A 19661-nucleotide genomic window follows, 5' to 3' on the forward strand; every position below is an offset into this window, starting at 1 on the left:
TTCCTTAACATGGAAAAAAAAGCAAAGGAGCCAGTAAACTACACACAGCCCCATAGTCTATTTTATCCACTTGTCCATGGGAGCATGTTAAACATGGTGAAATCGTGGTGATAAACACTGATCCATGGGATATGATACCAACTCCTTTACTTGGTATCTAAGACCTTTCATAACTACCCCTTGGCTACCTTTTCTCCTCTCCATCCCCACAAGATCTGAGGTTCACCACACAAAATGGACTCACCATTTTTCAACTACATGATTTTCTTTTAGGTTTTTGCTGATCACTTTCTCCCTTACTCACTCCTCATCCATGTTGTCTGATTTTTTTTTCTTTTTCAAGGCTTATTTTAAATGTTACCTCCTCTGTGAAACTTTTCTCAAAACTTCAGAAAATTAATTCTCTCCTCTGGCCTCCAAAGTTCTTGGAACCTATCACTATCCTTGACCTTATTATACTGAGTTGTAATTTTCTGTTTGCCCAACCCTCCTACACCATAAGCAGCTTGAGAAAGCCACATTTTTTTCCATTTTGCATGCCCTATAAAATGCTTGTCAGCCACTTTGTTTATTAAAAACTTGTTAAATAATGAGACAATGAAGTAGTTTACTTGTTAATAAGTGAGAGAGGTAATATTTTACCAATGGAAATGCTGAGTAGATATCAGAGAAGATAACTAATTCCCTCAAAACCATAAGAGCAAACATCAAATCCTCACAGTTCCATTTCGGGACTCTGTTCACTTTCAAATTGAATTTTCCTGTTTGAGGAGACCTAGAAGCTTCTGGTTCACTAAACTGCCTCCATATTTAATATGTCCTTCTCAGGTTAGACAAGCCAAGCTATTCGGAGCTCAGCCATTCCAATATCTCATCACATTCTTCCTGATTTATTTCTTCTGTCTAATGTACTTCCTGTCAGTTTCATTAATTTTTTTCTGTAAAATTTCTTTTTATCATCTTCCTGTTCCAGAGTGCCATATTTGCCCATTTTCTTTTGGTATCAGATCAATTTTTAATTTGTGGCTTCTGTTTCTGTGTCATTTTTAGGATTTAAAATTGTATTCTCTGCTCTTGTTATCTCAAACTGCAGAAAAGCAATCGAGTGTAACTGCAACTAAACATAAAATTAAAATAAGAAAATACACAAAAAAGAAAGTCACTGGGGAGGCAAGGAAATTATGACCATATGCAAGAAAATGAGGAAGAAAGTTTCACAGTCCCAAAGCAATGACTATGTTCAAGGATAAGTGCTGGTGGAGGGAAAGACTGGACAGCAGCTACCTGCACAGAAAACACTCTTCTTCCCTTCTCCAGTCCTCTTCTATGACTAACCAACCCCTCAGGCTTACTGTCTACCTACCGACGAGTCATAGGCTCCACCAGCCTCAGAGGCAATTTCCTCTCGCTCAAGACAAACCCTGTAATCTGCCCACTTCCATGTGGAAATGTTAGAAGGTCACCCCAAGCTGCCTTTTCCTCCTGAAGAAGATTTTTGCCCCAAGTAGCAGTTTGTTCTCAGGGTCCTTCCCCCAATATGTCCTTCATATTGTCATTGCCTTCCACACAGCAGGACCTCACTATACATGTGCACATGAAACGTACGAATGGAGTCCAATGAATGAATGCAAATCACTCCCTGAAAATCCTTGTCCGCTTCCACAATCTAATATTGTGATAATATTAGATATCACCTAAGATTGTGGCACCCAACTTTCATTCAGCTTTCACTTCTAGGACACCCACCCCAGATTATATCAACTGGCCAAGAGGTCAATTTGATATTCTTTCACTAGGAACATTCAGTATTCTTCTTTTTAAAAAAGTTTCCTAATCCTGGATGGTCAGGAATATAAATATTCCATGGGCTACAAAATTAATGGTTAACAAGCATGGGAGATTCAGAACGGTGTATTGGATAGCATGTGGGCCCTGGAGTTAGGAGTTCTAATTCTACTACTTAGCAAGTGTGGCCTTGAAAAAAATTACTGGTTTCTTCAATGGGTTAGTAATATATGATGCACTCAACAGATGGCATTTGTAGCCTAAAAGGTGATACAATTACTATATTTCTGTCAGTTGATGATGCATTTTCCACATTTTAATGGTTTTGAAATCAGAATGTTTTTCATCAAAAGAAACTTGCCAGTTGTTTACTCTCTCCCCTCAGCTATTATTAAATTGATGCTACATTTTATAATTGTTTGTGTTTAAGAATCAAGGAAATGTGGTTCTTGGAATGACACTGACCAAAACTTTGGAGCTCTTTTGTGGTAAACATACCTTTCCAGATAGATTCCCCTATTTATAATCAGCGTCTTATATCTGAAAGAGAAGAGCCAAAGTTTCCCTTGGGACATATTCTCCCATTTTCAGATAGCCAAGTTGAGTCACAGAGGCTAATTTACTGGGAAGCTCATCAACTTCCAGCTCCCCATTTTCACAGGCCTCTACTAATGTCCTGGGAAGGGCCCTGATAACGTGTTAATATGGTCAGATATATTTCTAAAACATGCAAATTTGTTTTCTTTTCTTTTTCTTAAAGAGGTCCCCATTGTATAAGCTTCCAGCCCCATAAAACTTAGACTCACACCTGGATGTCACCTAAGGTATTACTGTGGCACAGTTTGTGTTTAGGGTCCTCCGACTCTCTTAAGTATTTCTTTGCCCTGTGTTTCTCTTCCCCTCCATCAAAACCTGCTCTTGGAAAGGACAAATACCATATGATATCACTTATATGTGGAATCTAAAATATGACACAAATGAACCTATCTATGAAACAGAAGCAGAAACATGGACATAGAGAATAGACTGGTGGTTGTCAAGGGGGAGGCGGGTGGGAGAGGGTTGGGTTGGGAATTTGGGATTAGCAGATGCAAACTGGTATATATAGAATGGATAAACAACAAGGTCCTACTGTATAGCACAGGGAACTATATTCAATATCCTGTGATAAACCATAATAGAAAAGAATATGAAAAAGAATGCACAAATATGTATAACTGAGTCACTTTGCTGTACAGCAGTAATTAACACAACATGGTAATTCAATTATACTTCAATTTAAAAAAATTTTTTAAGTAAACTAAAATTATTGCAAAGAAAAAAGCCTGCTCTTGGGAAAGGACTATTTGATATTAACACCTTAGTGTGACTTTAAATCAGTGTAGTTTGCCTCTTCTCAAGTTATTTACATTCTGCATCCTCCCCCTAATGTAGAATGAAAAATTATTTTTCTAAAATGAAATATCTGGCATTAGCAAACTGACTGAAATGTTACTTTGAGCCACAAAGAGAACTTTCTTTCACCCTTAAGCATATACCCAGAAGATACTCTCCTACTGTGCCTACATATAGGCATAGCCCATTTTTGGTTGCCTAAATCAATATCTATCTATTCAACAGTATGTTACAAAGTTAGTAGCAGACTAGATTCTTTTGCATGTGAACAGCCGAGATAGCAGATCCAAATGCGATTGAGGCATAGACATTACTTTGCTTCTTTTACATTTCTCCCACTATTTTACTCTGCTCATTCACCTTCCACTCCCTAACTGCCTCCCTCCAATATTGACTGAGCACCTGCCAAGTGACAGGCACCATGGTAGGCACTGGCACATTGAAATAAGCCATCAACATTATTGAATGAATGAATGAATGAATGAGTGAATGAATGAATCAATCAATGAAACAGTGATTTTTTTCCAGTAGTGACACTACTGTTCTTACCCTACTAATGTATTTTCATTTTCCAGTTTTCTTCATTAGAGAAGGTTAACATTGTCATTGTCCTCATTTTCCTTTAGTTGTGCATCCAGTTATTCTATGATCCTCAAGAATAACTGTTATTCTTTTACCCTCTTCCCCTTTGATATACTTTGATACAATAAGTAGGTAAACCAGCAGTTGGCTGAGAAAAAAGTTTCCCTTTTAATCTATTTGTTACTTCCAAAGGATTAAATATTCCTCTGCCTTACCTACTTCCATGATACTGCAACTAGGATATATTGGAAAAAGGGGTATAATGTTACTGCATTTATTGAGATTTCAAAAGAATTAATCTTTATTAAGTATTATAAGCAATCATAAGCAATGATGATATTAACAAAAGAATGATCATGATCATATTATAAATCATGTAAACCATTCCCTCCACCATATACATCTACCACCAGGAGTCCTCTGATCACACCCTAAGAAGAACTGTATAAATTAGAAGGTGTCTATCCTTTCAGAATTAGCCTAAATGTCACTTCCTCTGGGAAGACTTGCCCAATTTCCCTTCCTTTACAAACTAAGGTAGATACATCTCACCATGGGCTCCTGTAGCACCCTAAACATCCCCTGTTATAGGAATCATTGCATCTTACTATCATTGCTTGCTTCATTAACTATTTTCCCATTAGACCATAAGGTCTTTGAGGATAACCACCACATCAGTCTTGCTTTTCATTTTATCCTCAGGAGTCTGGAAGATACAAGAATGTTATAAACAGTTGATAAATGAAGGAAGGAAGGGAAGAAAGAAGGAAGGGAGGAAGGAAGGAAATTTTCAAATATTAGGGAAGCCAACTGTTCAGTTTAGTTAGTATTCAAAATGCAATCATAAGGACAGTACTTCTGGAAATACTTCCCTTATGACTGGGATTTCACCAACTCCTTCCTGTGCCTACTGAATTGCTGAAAATAATATCAAGAAGTGCTATTTCCTCCTCTGATTCCTCTAGGAGATGAAGACACAAATCATAGAGTCCAAGTGACTTAAGCCGAAGTGGTTCATCTTGGTTCTTATGTTATTGTTTTGGAGTCAGCCCAGCTATCCACGCTCTACCATCTGCACTGTATCCTGAACATCTCTCACTTTCCCGTCTGACTCTTGCCTGCATTGAGAGATTCTCAACTCTTTCCCTTGACTCATCTCCCAAAGTACAGATGATTATCCTCATTCTAATGGAAGGGAGAGAGTGTGTGGATCATCCAAAGGAGTGGGTTGTCCAAACATTGTCTCTGTTAGGCTTTCAAATGCATCATGTAGATTCTCACATAACCAGAATTCACCCACTGCTCAGAAAACTGAAAATTCTTAAGTGGCAGTCCAAATTTGGAAACCACAACTGTTTTTAGCACTGCCTTTCAGGTGCCAAAAATATCACCTATCATATTCTCCAGGGTTCAAAGAAAGAGGAAAGAGGAAAAAAGCAAAGAACAAGTTGAGGATAAAGGTAACATGAAGCTTCTCCAGTTACATAAATTATTATTAAAAATAACCACAATAACTGAAACAACAATCATAATAGCAATAAGAACTAGCATTCACTAGCAATTAACAAAACAGGGCCTCATGTGACCTTCCTAATCTCCCTAAGAGGGAAGGAGGATAGTACAGTGGTCCCTATCTGTCGAGTACTAGTTCCAGGAACAATTGTGGATATCAAAATCTGCAGTTGCTCAAGTTCCATATATAAAATGGTATGGTGTTTGTATTATAACCAATGCACATCCTTCCATGTACTTTAAATCATCTCTAGATTACTTATACTACCTAATACAATGTAAGTGCTATGTAAACAGTTGCCGGTACATGGCAAATTCAAGTTTTGCCTTTTGGAACCTTCTGAAAATTTTTTTCTTGAATATTTTCAATCTGTGGTTGGTTGAATCCACAGATGCAGAACACATGGATACAGATACAGAGGGCTGACTGTATTTTTAGCATCCTCATTTTACAGATGAAGAAACAAAATCAGAGAAGTTACGTGAATGGCCCAAGGTCATACAACCCAAGCCACTAGACTTCAAATTCTGTATCGTATCTCTTCTTCAGACAGCCTCACCACTGGTTTATCTAACCAATCTCACATGAATCTGCTTTGGTGGGAAATTTGCCCTTTTTTCCATTACTGTGGACCTAAGGAGAGGTCATTAGGACTTCTCTGAACTTCTCAAAATAGAAAAGAAACAAAGATTCCATTTCTAGTTTTTGGATGAGAGTTCCAGGTATATACATATTAAAATCTTACTTGGTCCATCTCCAAACTGGTTTTGGGGGCTCGAAAGAAAGAAGTTTGATCACTCTGCCCCAGTTTGTACCCTGGAATCTAATTCCCCAAACCCCCACCCATCCACAGGGGACTTCAGGAACAGCCAAAGTAACTTTTCAACTGGAAAATCTTGGTGACCCTTCTCTGGTCTCCCAGCCCTCATCTGCCTAAGTCAGGCCAGTACCTGGCATATCCTGGGCTGTGGTAGAGACTCTCATCCTCGAGGCCCTAACAACTGGGTCCAGGCTGCTGTAGCCAATAAAAGGTCTAGCCCATGAATCAAACCTCAAGGAATCTGTGATCCAGCAACACCCCTAGCAGATACCCGTTTAAGGCAATATCTGGCAAGAGCTTTGCAAAAGAGAATTGGAAAAAAGAAAACCAGTCAGAGAAATAACTGAATGAGCTACTAAATGAAACACGGAGCATGGAACTTTAGCAGACAGTATTCTCCAAAAATGACTGAAAAAATATTTCTGGTCTTATATGCCCTTCCAGAACCTTGCCACTCCCCCATCCAGAGAAGTTTATTTCCTCTTGTCTTACATCTCTATGGGTCTTGGTGACTGTCTCAATGTATAGCCTGTGGTTGAAGTGATGCCCTATGACTTCTGAGGGTAGATAGAAAAGGTGATAGAGCTTCCACCTGGCTCTCTCTCTTGGGCATCTGACTTTAAGACCTTGGGAGGAAGCCCAGGCTACACAAAGAGGCATTCCGGTTATCAGCCCCACAGAGGTACTAGCTGACAACTGACATCAACTAACTGCCAGACACATGAGTGAACGAGCCTTCTGATGATTCCAGTCGCCAGCCTTTGAATTACCCCAGTCTTTGAGTTTTCCAGCTGAAGCTAATGGAGCAAGGACAAGTTATCCTTATGGGAATTCCTGACCCACAGAATTCATAGTCATAATAGATGATTGTTTAAAGCCACTAAGTTTTGGGGTAATTTGTTGCACAGCAAGACATTACCGGAACAGGAACATAAGCCTGAGGGGACCTCTGAGCATGTTGTATTTGCAACAGCCAAAAGGTGACTCCAGGTCCTACTGCTAATTCTAGCCGTCCCCTGCCAGGTGCCTTCTGGATACAGGTTATTTCTCTTGGGGACTCCACTGCTTCTCCCTGCAACCGCACTTAGCTCTCCCCTTCCAAGTCCAGCAAACATGTTTTTAAAGGTCTGAATTTCAATTGAGCACAGGGTTTGAGCCCTTTAAGTTTCTTTGGCCTTGCCTGGCCAATTCAGGAGGTGAGTTTAGCCACTTATTTCAGTCTCTGAACATTCTGTGATGGTGAAGGTGTATGCGGTGGTGGAGAGTACTGGGTAGTGGGGAGAAAGGGAAGAACCTAACTCCTAATCCACTTGTCTTGGCTTTGACCTAGAGCTACCTATTCTACTTAAAGAATTACATGAACACAGAACCTTCACTCACAGTGCCATGATACCACTGAATCATTTTACTTCCAATGACAATCCTTTGATCAGATCATTAGGCTCAAAACTGGAAAAGCCAAAAATATAAGGACTTGTTGTCTTGTACACTGTTGTAATACAGAAACTTAGTATAGTGCCTGGAACACAGTAAACACTCAATAAATATCTACTGAATGAAAGAATGAATGAATGAAAGAAATTTCCTCCCCTCTTTTTAGAGACCAATAACTAATATTGGATTAGCATAATGTGCTTAGAAAACTGTAGTGTTCAACAGGCTGACATTCTACTCCATTAGGTAATATGTTTTTCAACCTGCTCGAAGTAAGTATTAAACCTTAAAACTGTGAGTTCCTTGAGGGCAGAGACCATGTCTTATTACATTTTGTATCCTCAGCACCTGGCACTTTGCCTGGTACTTGCTAAAAGCTCAGTAAATATTAAATATTTAAATATTAAAAACTAAGTGAATGTCAAAGGGACTGACAGAGATATTCCAAATCATTTAGTTCTCCTAGACTTTGCCTAGTAGGAGACAGTGACAGATAAGGGTGCTGGTCAGTGCACCTGATCCCCAGAGGGACCAGACTGGGATGTAGAAATTCAGAAGTCCTGAGGCCTCCCAGCCTCTAAAGACTCAAAAAGCTATTTTGTAATCTGAGTATGGCATTGGTATGAATACAGAAAAGTGTACAGACCTCCCCTTTAGCAATCAAAAGTGCTTTTCTATGATTGCTCCAAATAGTTTTTTTTCACAACTAATTTTATAATGAGCCATTCATTTATTTGCCCATTCATTTATTCATTCATCCCATATATATTCTGTGTTTTTGGCCACACCTCACGGCTTGCAGGATCTTAGTTCCCGGACCGGGGATTGAACCCATGCCCTTGGCAGTGAAAGCATGCAGTCCTAACCACTGGACCACCAGGGAACTCCCCTCATTCATCCCGTATTAATGGGGGCCTACCTGTTGCTATTTTTCTGCAAAGATGTGTTTAATTTGCTCAAAAGAAAGCTGAATGTTCAAAAGGTCCTCATTCCCTGGAAAAGGACCTGACTAGGAAACTAAAGATGAGATATCACCATTTTGTAGAGGCAGATGGAAATTGTAGACATAATATCCTCACAGTTCAGAATTAACTAATCTAGTGTATTTCAAAACGTGATCTGCATTGGGTGGAATCACTTGACAGATAACTATTAAAAATAGAGATGTCTGGGATCCATTCCAGACATACTAAATCAGAACATCAGAAGTGAGACTGGAAACTTCACAAGCAACCTCTGGTGATTTTGATTGTATTCAAGTTTGAGGACTACTAACCACAGGTGTCGTGCCAGTAGGACCTACATGCAATTGCTTAATTTAATCTTATCTTCCCCAACATCTCTACAAAAGTAAGATGTTACCTGGCTGATTCTAAGACACCTAGGAATAGTGTAAATGTGGCTCAGAATTGCCAATACCCCAGACCACAATTCCACTGAATGAATGTAATCATTCTCTCTTTAAACTAACCCAAAATAAACTCCTGCGAAAAGAAAGTAAACCTATTCTTCCCTTAAGAAACTCACAATTTAGAAGCCAACTGTTACAAAATGTTTGTTATTAAAATAGAGAAGCTTTTAAACTTGGATATGGTACATTCAACCCCTTCTTAATCTGAAAAGCAATAAACGGCAATCATCAGCTGTGAGAGGTACCTCTTGGCCATGCAAATCCAGACTGCACTATTTTTCTACCCACAGTGCTAACATCCAGCTGGAACCCTGTGACATTTTCCTCGCCTTACCCCCAAACTCACTCCTCTTCTTCCCCAGAGATTTTTACTCACTTTCTGAATTTTCCTAATCTGGTCAGAGAGGGTGTCTAACAGACGAGTTTTCAGGAAGTCCATCACCTTGACCACCCGGCCATCAATGTAGCAACTGGAATAAAAATAAATAAGAATCAGAGAAAATCTCGAGCAGGAGACTACAAATATATTTCTCTAGCCACAGGTCTCTGTTGCCTGGGGAAAGAGCCCAGGGTTCACTTGGGCTCTTACATTCTAAGAAGTTTTGATCCTGGGTACTTTTCAAACAAATAATATACTTTTTATCCTCTTTATTTTCACCTCCATTTGTGGGCTAATATTGTGATTTTTTTCAGCCTTTGTCCATTGAAACTGCATTTATTGCTCTATAGGAACTGACAGGAATCTGTAACACAATTGGGTAATGGGGAAAAGCTTAGCTGTTTTCCCCCCTAGGGAAAGTAATTTAACACCCCTCCCAAACCATCCCTACACCCACCTTAAAGTAATAAAGGTATATGAGAGGTTTGAAAGACTACTCAAACATTTTGAAAGGTTTCTACACCTTTAAATAAGAAAACACCAACCACAAAAATCTGATTTAGTGCAGTGAGCAGGTCTCAAAGAGTTCATCTCCAGTTCACTTCCCTGGGCAAAATACCTTGTAGTCAACCTCCTTCCACCTCCAGAATAAATGAACGGATAAATGAATAAACAAATAAATAAGTCAGACAGATTAAAGTCCAGGTGCCCTTTCCTAAAATAGCAACAAGTTTGGCACACATCAGTGTGGTGGTGTCTCCAGTTTTGTTAGGTAGCTTAAGTGAAACATCAAGTTGTGCCGACACTACATTGTTAACATTTAACCAAAACAGGTCCATCTGGCTCTGTGGGGACTCTGTGTGAATCTTTACTCTGAAGGCTAAGCCCAGGATTAGGTGACCTTCATTAACTCAAACCTCCCAACACTCATCTTTGCAAAATTCCAAATTAAATTGATTTAATTTAAATCAATGCTTATGACTCCTGGGTGCCTTTTCCCATCCACTTAGGTCTCCTTGGCTGATGGATAATGATAGATTATGTCATTTTTAGTAAGACACCAACCTCTCAGTACGTATTATAGAACTATAATTCTAATTCTAGTACTAAAAATTCCTTTTAATGTTAAATTCCCATACTAATATGTGATGTAGAGGAATGGTTAAAATTCTTTTGTAATTGCACTTTCAACCAGGTGCTCTGGTTGAAGTGAGGGTGGGAGATGAGTTCCTCCCACTCAGCCTTCCCCTTGGCCTCCCTCACCACCTCACACATTTCCACAGAATCCAATGTTTAATAAATCATTTGTATATTGGAAAGAGTATGGGTTTTGGAGCCAGAGATATCTGAGATCAAATTTCAAGTCAGGTATTTACTACCTATGTGATCTTGGGCAAGATGCTTGGCCTTGATGGGCCTCAGTTTTCTTATTCTTAAGAGAGAAGTAACATATCTACTACTCAGGATTGTTTGAAGATAAAGCAGATAAACCTCAAGTGTCTGGCACATAGTAGGCACTCAACAACTCTTAGTTCTTTTCTGATTTCTCTAATTTTCAGCTCACAAAGATGGGGTCATAAACAATAGGGGCCTGACTGTGTGTATAGAATTCTAAAAGTGAGATGATTGTATCAAAGGGTACATGCTTTTGAAAATCTGGGTGGTTACTTATAGTAGGGAATAAAACAAACCAATGACATGACCTTTCACCTCATTCCTGGTACAGATACTAGACTTAGATCCAATAAACATTTATTATGTGCAACACACAGAGCTGGTAATGTCCATGTCCATTACCTCACAAACCTCTTTCTATTAGTGCTCCACTGTCAGCACCTCCAATTTTTTTAAAGTTGTGATTAGATAGTATACTACCTGAAAGCTAGGCATATTAAAACACTGTAGTGTTCAAATTAAAAATAATTCATGAAATGTTAATGTAACACACATTGAAGGACATGAACATTTGTACTATATTACATGATGATTACGCATATGATAAAAATGTACTGTAATTAGTGTTCTTTTATGTTCTAGTCAAATATATTATAGTTTCCTCTTTTTTCTTTGTTAGCTCCCAGTAACTATTTTAAACAGCAGAGTTTATAAGTTTTGCTGGCAACACATATAGTTTAATGCTCATTGAGATAAAAGTGCCAGATGTACTTTTTCAATATGTAGGATTCCCCGTGAACATGCTTCCTATCCCACAAAATCCACGGCCCAGGGTTGAGGGACCTTCACTCCTCCCCTCCTTCCTTTGGTCTCTTTTCTCAAGTACACGAAACTTGGAGTTAGAAAACCTTGGTTCAGTCCCAGCTTTGCCACATACTACCTATATGATACTGGGTTTCCCCTTCTTTAAAATCAGTTTAAAAAGAACCCCAACCCTACAGTATTTTCACAGGGTTACTGTACCGATAAAAATGAGAAGAAATTCTGGGCACAGAACCTGGCACATAAAAGGTATTCAATAACCAAAACTACCCTCCAGGTTACTTAAGTACCCAAGCTGGCAGCAACCTAGACTGAAAAGCCATGGGATGGGGTGAGCAGGGGAACATCTGTCTGGAGAAAAACAGTATGTTCATCCACCGTAGGATTTGGAATTAGGGAATTATGGAGGAGCAAAAACGGACTCTGGATTTCCAGTAGGTGGGAGGCAGAGAGAGAGAGAGAGAGAGAGAGAGAGAGAGAGAGAGATGGAGAGGGCTGTGATTATGTTGCAAAAATTGGGAGTTTGAAAAGACCTTAGTGGTCATGTGGTCTGAAGTAGGTAAGCCTGTGACAACATCCCTGAGAAGTGATTATCTAGGACAGGGGACACGCTCTCATACACTACTAGTACTGTTCCACTGTACCACAGCTCGGATCCAGGGAAGGCTCTTCTACCACGGGTCTAAAATTGGCTCCCTCTTACTGTTCACTCAATGGCTGTTTTCTTGGACCCGGGAATAGTCCAATTCCTCCTTCATGTGACATGTGGGGGAGGAATTCCAGTAAAAACTTTGGTTTAAGCTTTTTAGAGCCTATTCTTGGCCCCAATTTTAACCTAACAAGCTGGATTCAATCATTCTCAGTTGGTCTCAGGCTATTCCTGTGGGCTATGAATTAGACTGGAGCAGGGAGAGCTCCAGGCAGGAAACCAGTGTGACAAGGTTATCTTATCTCAACAGTGCAGGCAAGAAGAAATCTGGGTCTAAGTAAGGGAGATCATGGAAAAAGTAAAAGTGAGAGCCTGTGACAAACTAATAAAATAAAGCTTCTGTAGAGCATAAGAGAGACAGGAAGGGAGTCAATGATGACCACGAGCTAATGAGAATGTCTTCGAGAACATTGGTGCCAAGGACACGTAGGCTAGTCACACTCGGTTTTAGGTTTGTCAAAGGAGGTAAATTATTCTGTTTGAGATGCCAAAGACCCAGAGAATATCAAAGAGAAAATATGCAACAGGTACTTGGAGATGTGAGAAGTCAGCACAGAGAAAAATTGAGACAGAAAATGTTCACCCGGTTGTTTTCTTCAGTTTGTAAGTAATGAATGGAGCCATGGCCGTAGATGAGCTCTCTAAGAGAATCAGAGAAGTTAACAGATATGGCAGAGACCCTCTAAAATTCTCAGATACGGCCCTGGACATTGCCTCTATCTTTGGCCCAAATAAGAGTCCCTTCCTTCCCCAGCCTGGCCATCACAGTGTCTTTTTAATAATTTCAGTCTGAGTCAGATTCACACTTGGATGCCAAAGGAATTCCCATATTATACTGTGAAGTTTCAGCCACTTTATTTGCAAACATAAACCCACATTTATATTGTACTATGGAAATAAGAACTTTGGTCTTCCAGAATTTAGTATTCCTTTTTAAGAGAGGGGATAATTTAACCATAGGTATGAGTTGATAAATACCTGAGCCTTTTTCATGGGTAACCCTGGACAATTAGCTTGCTGCACTTACCCTTCGTAAATGTGAAGCTTCTAAGAAAATATTCAATGTCAACAGTCTGTGGTTATTTGAAAAACTCCTGCCTGTTACAGAGCTTTGATTCTCTGATAGTGGCTGCCTGTAGTAAAGGGCTCAATACATCATTTAGATTTGGACATGATAGCCTGTGATGACATTTGGTAGGAATAAATTGTTAAAAATGGTAAAGATGGTGATTTCTAACCAAGACTGGGTAAGAGGAAGTAGGACTGGATTCCACCAGACTGTCCAGTGACCTGGGGGCAACTCTCTCTGCTTTCCTCTGTCTTCTTCACTGGGAAGATAAAGATGATTCTGAGCTACCAACTGGTCTCTCTTGAAGAGTTAACTAGTTTAGTAATGGATATAAAGCCATCAGAAGACCAAACAAATCAGAGAGGAAAGGAAGGATTGAGGGAAGGAAAGAGAGAGGAAGGAAATTTGCCAATTAGAGGTGTTTTGGCATCTTCCACATAAACCCTGGCAGAATGGTTGGCTCTAGAAACACTTAGACTGATAATTTTAGGTAAATCATAGTCCTCCTCTAAGCTCTCTTGAAATTTCAGCATCTCCTAGGATCACACCACAAGTGGCTGAGCTGTTCAACTAAAAGCTGAAGCCAGGAGAGGCTGTGCAGAAATAACCTCTCTGTGAACTATTACTGCCAATGCAATGAGCTTGAAACCTCTGTGTGTGGACAAACAGCCTGTACTCAGTACTGGCAACCATCATTCCTTCCTCGGCTGGCCTCTAGATTGGCAGGTCATATCAAGCACATACCTGGGGAGCTGGCAAAGATGGCAGAGTATACAAGGTAAACAGAACTACTTACCAATTCATTCACCAACTCTCTTGCTCTTCTTAGTTTTAAATTTTATTTCTAGTTTAATACCTTTCATCTTACAGTAAGTCCCCTACATATGAACCTTCAAGTTGCGAACTTTCAAAGATATGACTGTGCATTCGCCTGTCCAATCACTTAAGTTAGTTCACGTGAAATTGCAGCTTGCCCTCCGTCTTCTATTGCTGACAATCCTTCAGCTCTACCATCTCCCACCTCCTCTCCCTCCTCCAGTCAGTAACTCTTCTTGCCTGTTCACTCGATGCCAGCCCCTGTATGCCAGCTGTTGTACTGTACTACTGTACTTTTCAAGGTATTATACGTAAGATTAAAAATGTTTTCTTTATTTTTTGTATTTCTTTATTTTTTATGTATTATTTGTGTGAAACGTATTATAAACCTTAGAGTACAGGTATAGAGTACAGTACTCTATACCCGATTGTGTTAGTTGGGTACCTAGTCTAACTTTGTTGGACTTATGAACAAATTGGACTTATGAACATGCTCTTGGAACGGAACTCTTTTGTATGGTGGGGACTTACTGTATTTAAAATTTTTCCCTTTATCTGTTGATTATAAAAGAAACAAGTGCTCATTATAGACAAATTAGAAAATGCACATAAACAAAATTAAAATATGAAAATGAAAAATCATTGATAAACCCAACATGTAGAGAAACTTTGTTAACAGTTTGCCTTGTACCCTTGCAGACTTTCCATAGTAAATACACATAAAATTTCCCATAATTAGTTATTTTAAAAACTTACTCCAGATCCTATTCCACTAGCGTATAAACTTAAAACTGTCCCAGCTGAGATTCCCAAGCCCATATCGCAGAGATACTGCCAGAAATATTAGAGACTCCAGGTGAAATCATCTCGCTGGTATTTTAATTCCATTCTGGCCAGTTAGGGATCTTCTGCCAGGGGCAGGTCTCATCTCCTTTCTTCTCTGCCAGCCAGGTTTTAACCCTGATTCCCCTCCCCCTTTTCTCTAGGCCCCTAGATTTAGTCTTCAGGATTGTACTCCAATTAGCCACTTATGCCCATTAGCCTCTTAAAACATTTAATGAGGAGAGTTTGTTGTCCAGGGGCAGCTGGTTTTGTTTACCGGGCTCTTTACTTTAAAAGGAAAAACCTTTGCCCCTTATTATCTGACCTCTTCTTTTATTTCAGGTAATTGCATTAGTGCTGGCTTCCCAATGCTCAGGAATTTCCGGACCTATTTTGCTGCCTGCTGCTTTCAGGGAGGAGGGGCAGTCTGCTCAGAATTCTTACACCCAACCTCCTGCCTGGGCAGGTAATTCCATAAAACTGGGGCCTTCCCCACTGGATGAGGAGAAGCTTGGATAATCATTAGAACAACGCTGTTGACCTATAAAAGCTATTCTGACACCTTGAAATCAGTCAGACTAGAGGCTGACTCTAGTCTCTCCAAAGCTTTATAAATTGTATCTGCCCCTCCTCCAAAGCCCTCATTCTGGGTTCCTACTGAGCACGTTCTTCTCACACATGCCTTTAGGTTTTCTTTCTGAGGCTACACTATTCTTCATCTTCTTTGCTATGGGTCAGTCTTCCCATCTTGTGTTCAGAACTACTTTGAGCAGGTAGAGCTTGAATGAAATGAATACTGTTAGAAAAAAAAAAATCCTACAAAATACAGATATTTCTTTGGCTTTCTTCAACCAATTCCTATGTAATCTATACAGGAGCCACCCAGCTGACTAAAGGGTTGTGGTTCAGGAATTTCAAAGAGTTTGTACCCTGGAAAAATGTTATCATTGAAAAATTATACAAGTAAAGGTCAGGGTGGTGGGCAATCCCTCAGGCACATAATGGGTACTCAAAAAATATATTTAATGAAAGCATGAGTATCTGTATAATCTAACCCTCAATGAGCCAAAAGTGTGGCCCTGAGGCTCAAGTACTGTCCCAAGGGCCCCATTTTCTTGAACTTTTCTCTCTCCTAGTTCCTTGCACACTTTGGGTCCTGAGCTTTGGGCCCTAATCATTCTCCCCAGTGAACACAGTGCATGTGGAGAGACACTTTGTCTTGGCAGGGACTCAAGCAGCTGGCCCTTGATCCTAGCAGTGATGAGGAGGGCTCTAGGGGAGCAGGGAAGGAGAGGGATAGGAAAGCCATCTGCAGCTCCAGCTATCGGAGTGGGCTCTGAGCAGGGCACCTCTGGGAATTTTCAGGGTAGCAGCACGTGATGGCACCAAAAGTGTGAGCAGGAGTAGATCCGTGTGTTTCAAGTCTGAAATGTAAACAATTTGTGGGACCCTCTTTAAGAAAAGGAAATCAAAAGTACAAAACACAAAATTAGGTACAAAAGTAAATATTTATTTAGAATGACAAAATAAATCACAACAAATTCCCAGAAAATTTTTTTCAAGTCCCTTTTTTCTCAGAGCTCTTTAGGCAATTTACCAGAAATGTCTACACAGCAATGCTTCCCCCTCACCACCTAGAACATTCTGCAATTCTCATCAACTCCCAGCACTCCTAGGAACCAATGCAAGTGAAGGGCTTGAAGCTTAAGTCATTAGCTTCATGGTCAGTCTAATAGTGGGTCATCAATAATAGGAATGGCAGGTCTAAGTCACTGGAATCTAACCATCTATGTGCAGTATTTATTTTAATTCAGGTTTGTAAATTGGGAGCTTATACAGTTACCACATCCTTTCCCTGACCTCTTTTCATATAATTGTCATTGTAGCTGAATAGCACAACTAACTTAACTATAATTAGGTTAGTGCATTACTAACTAGGAGAACACAGAAAGGAGAATGAGGAAGGGGAGGAGCCGTATATGTATTAAGTTCCTTCTTATTTGCTAGCTATTTTACATATAGTGTCTCATTTAACCTCGTGAACACTCTCTGTTTGCAGATTATAAACTGTGGCTCCTACAGTAACTAGGAAACCAGAGACCAAGTAGGTACTAGGTGACAGATACCAAAAACTTTCCTCTCTGTTCTGCCAAGTGGGAGAGCTATGCAGACTACTGCGCTTAGTTCATTTGTCCTGTAATCAAGTACAGGTGCTTTTCAACTTCCTTTAGTCTTGCCTACTTCAACTATCTCGACCACTTAAACAATACTGAGCTAAACTCAAATTTCTCAAGAAAACAAAACAATTACAACAAATAAAAACAAAAGCAAAACAATAACAAAAGCAAAAACCTGGGGAGATAAGTAAAGGAATGGAGGTGGTATAACTTTACTCTTTTCCTTGCAAAAATGTTTTTCAAAGTATTTTATTAGTAATTGTTACATGAAGAAAAGGGGCTCCATGGTCAAATAAGTTTAAGAAATGCTAGGTTAAAACCAAGTTAAGTAGTACTTCCTGTTCTAGCCATCATGGAATAGATCAGAATTACCCTCCTGTCATAGACAACCTGAAATCCAACACAAAATATATAAAACAAATGTTTGAAGGAATCGGACAGCAGCCAACTCAAGCTGTGATCCTTGAGAGGGGAGAGGTACACGAGGTAAGCCCCGCATTCACCTGGGCTTGCTCCTCTGGATAGGGTGGAGACAATTTATTGACCACCAAAATTTTGTGCCCCCCTTCCACATTGCAGAGCTGTTGCCAAGAAGCAGTTGCCTAGCCAGAACCTACTATACCTCTGCCTCCATCACAAGAGGGGTGCCCATAAGACTAAACAGGTCAAAGCATCGTGAGCAGAAGTAATGTGTCACGTTAGGCTGAAGTAGGTGGAGATGTGTATCACTTCTGAACAGAAATTAAGAAGCCATGTCCTTCCTTATAGTCTCTTTTCTCCGTTGCCAGATGAATGGAAGAGTCTCCAAGGAGAAGCCACAAGACAGAAAAAACCTGGGTCCTGGAATATCACATAAAAGGCCATCCACCAGGTACCTCAGCATTGGATGTGACATTAGTGAGAAACAAACGTCTATTGTTAAGCCACTGAGATTTGGGGGTTTATTTATAAAAGCAATTAGTGTTAGATTTCCTAGTGCATAGGTATTCATTATAACAAAACTCCATTCAACCAACTGATCTGTTTGACCAACAGTGCATAATAAAAAGGTTTTCCTTTGAGAGGAAATGGTCCCTGGTATAAAAATAAAAAGATTAACCCAGAGAACTCTAGTTAATTCTAGTTTGAATTGACTGGGTAACTGTCAACAGTGGGCTGAATTCTAATATCATGCAAAGACAGCTGAGGAGGGGAGAGATCATTCTTATTCTTCTATATCTAGGCAAACTGAGTCCAGGATGAAAACAATGACTAAGGTGATTACTAATGACCAGAGAGGACAATGAAATCTAGAATATTGGAAGGGACGTCAATTAATGGAAGTCACATATCAGTGGGTGGCAGCCTTTTGACTCTACATCCAGTATTCTCCACTAGGCCTCTGGTGTAAACTTGAGTATTAACTCTGAGGGATAGCCATAGTTTGAGGTAGATTCATTTAGGCATCATCATTGTCAATGAAATCATATGTCCTAACTTGCATGTATCAGACAAGCAGGAAAACCAGAGGTTCAATTCTCCCCTGCATGATGTTGCTTACTTCTAGGCACCCAGCACTCATAACTGTGCATGTGTGCATACACACACACACACACACCCCCCAAACTGCTTCTCTAGCTACATTCACCAATACTCTGTATATTTTCGTTCCTGCATCTAACTTTTATTCCCAGCAAACTCAATGTCATAGAGCTACACCTCCTTGAAGTATACTCACTGTGTAGAATATTTCACCTGGAGAAAAACCTTACATCAATATAATTCTTTTCACAACAATTGCCATGTCTTCGTTTTAAAAGAAAGGCTAGCTCTCACCATATAAAGCATGAAAAGGAACTATTTATCAATATCATGAATATATGTGTACGTACACACATGCATGTGTGTGTATGTGTGTATATACGTGTTAACAGAGACAGATAGAGATTGAGACGGAGAGAGGTATCCATCTACTAGTTAGATTTCAAGATCGGGGTAAATATAACGTTGCTTCTTGTGTTGTATGGTACGTGAATTGAGCCCCCAAAGAAACCATTTCTGGTAGGATATTTTAAATTTCAGTATTTGCATTTTTGTGTAATTTAATTTGAGTATCATTAATATTTTACAGTTTTCCTTTAAACAGATTATTTTTAATTGCTATATTCTTTTGATTCATAATTTTTAAATACAATAAAAATAATTCTGTTACAAAAATACATACTCATTTTAAAACTTAAACATGATAACAAATAGTACAAAGAATTTAGTAACTAAACCAAATCTCAATGCACCACCTTTATCAACATTCAGAGAAAATCATGCGATTCAGCTCTGTATATCTGTATACATATATCTCTATATACATACATACACATGTATACATACATATATGCATAATAAAGTACTGCTATCAATAATTTTAGAGCAACATTATCTGATATATCAGATACTAGTTCCTTTAAATGTTTTTTATAAAAAATTTTAAAAGATGGAGTCATTATGCTTTTGCTTTAACTATGTTCAACTTTAGACAGTATATATCAACTGCCT

The 19661-nt window shown here is 39.3% G+C and overlaps 1 protein-coding gene across 3 annotated transcripts in view; it reads right to left on the reverse strand.

Moving 5' to 3' along the window:
- The window catches only part of HPSE2 (heparanase 2 (inactive)), a 626583-nt gene that overhangs the window by 157109 nt on the left and 449813 nt on the right, over positions 1–19661 (reverse strand). For all 3 annotated transcript variants that reach the window (XM_068549005.1, XM_068549004.1, XM_068549003.1), the window contains one exon: positions 9317–9410. In XM_068549005.1, the coding sequence (XP_068405106.1) occupies positions 9317–9410 (94 nt within the window). The remainder of the gene's footprint in view (positions 1–9316; positions 9411–19661) is intronic.

The sequence above is a fragment of the Eschrichtius robustus genome, chromosome 7 (genome assembly GCF_028021215.1).
Source record: "Eschrichtius robustus isolate mEscRob2 chromosome 7, mEscRob2.pri, whole genome shotgun sequence".
In the NCBI taxonomy this organism is placed as follows: Eukaryota; Metazoa; Chordata; class Mammalia; order Artiodactyla; family Eschrichtiidae; genus Eschrichtius; species Eschrichtius robustus.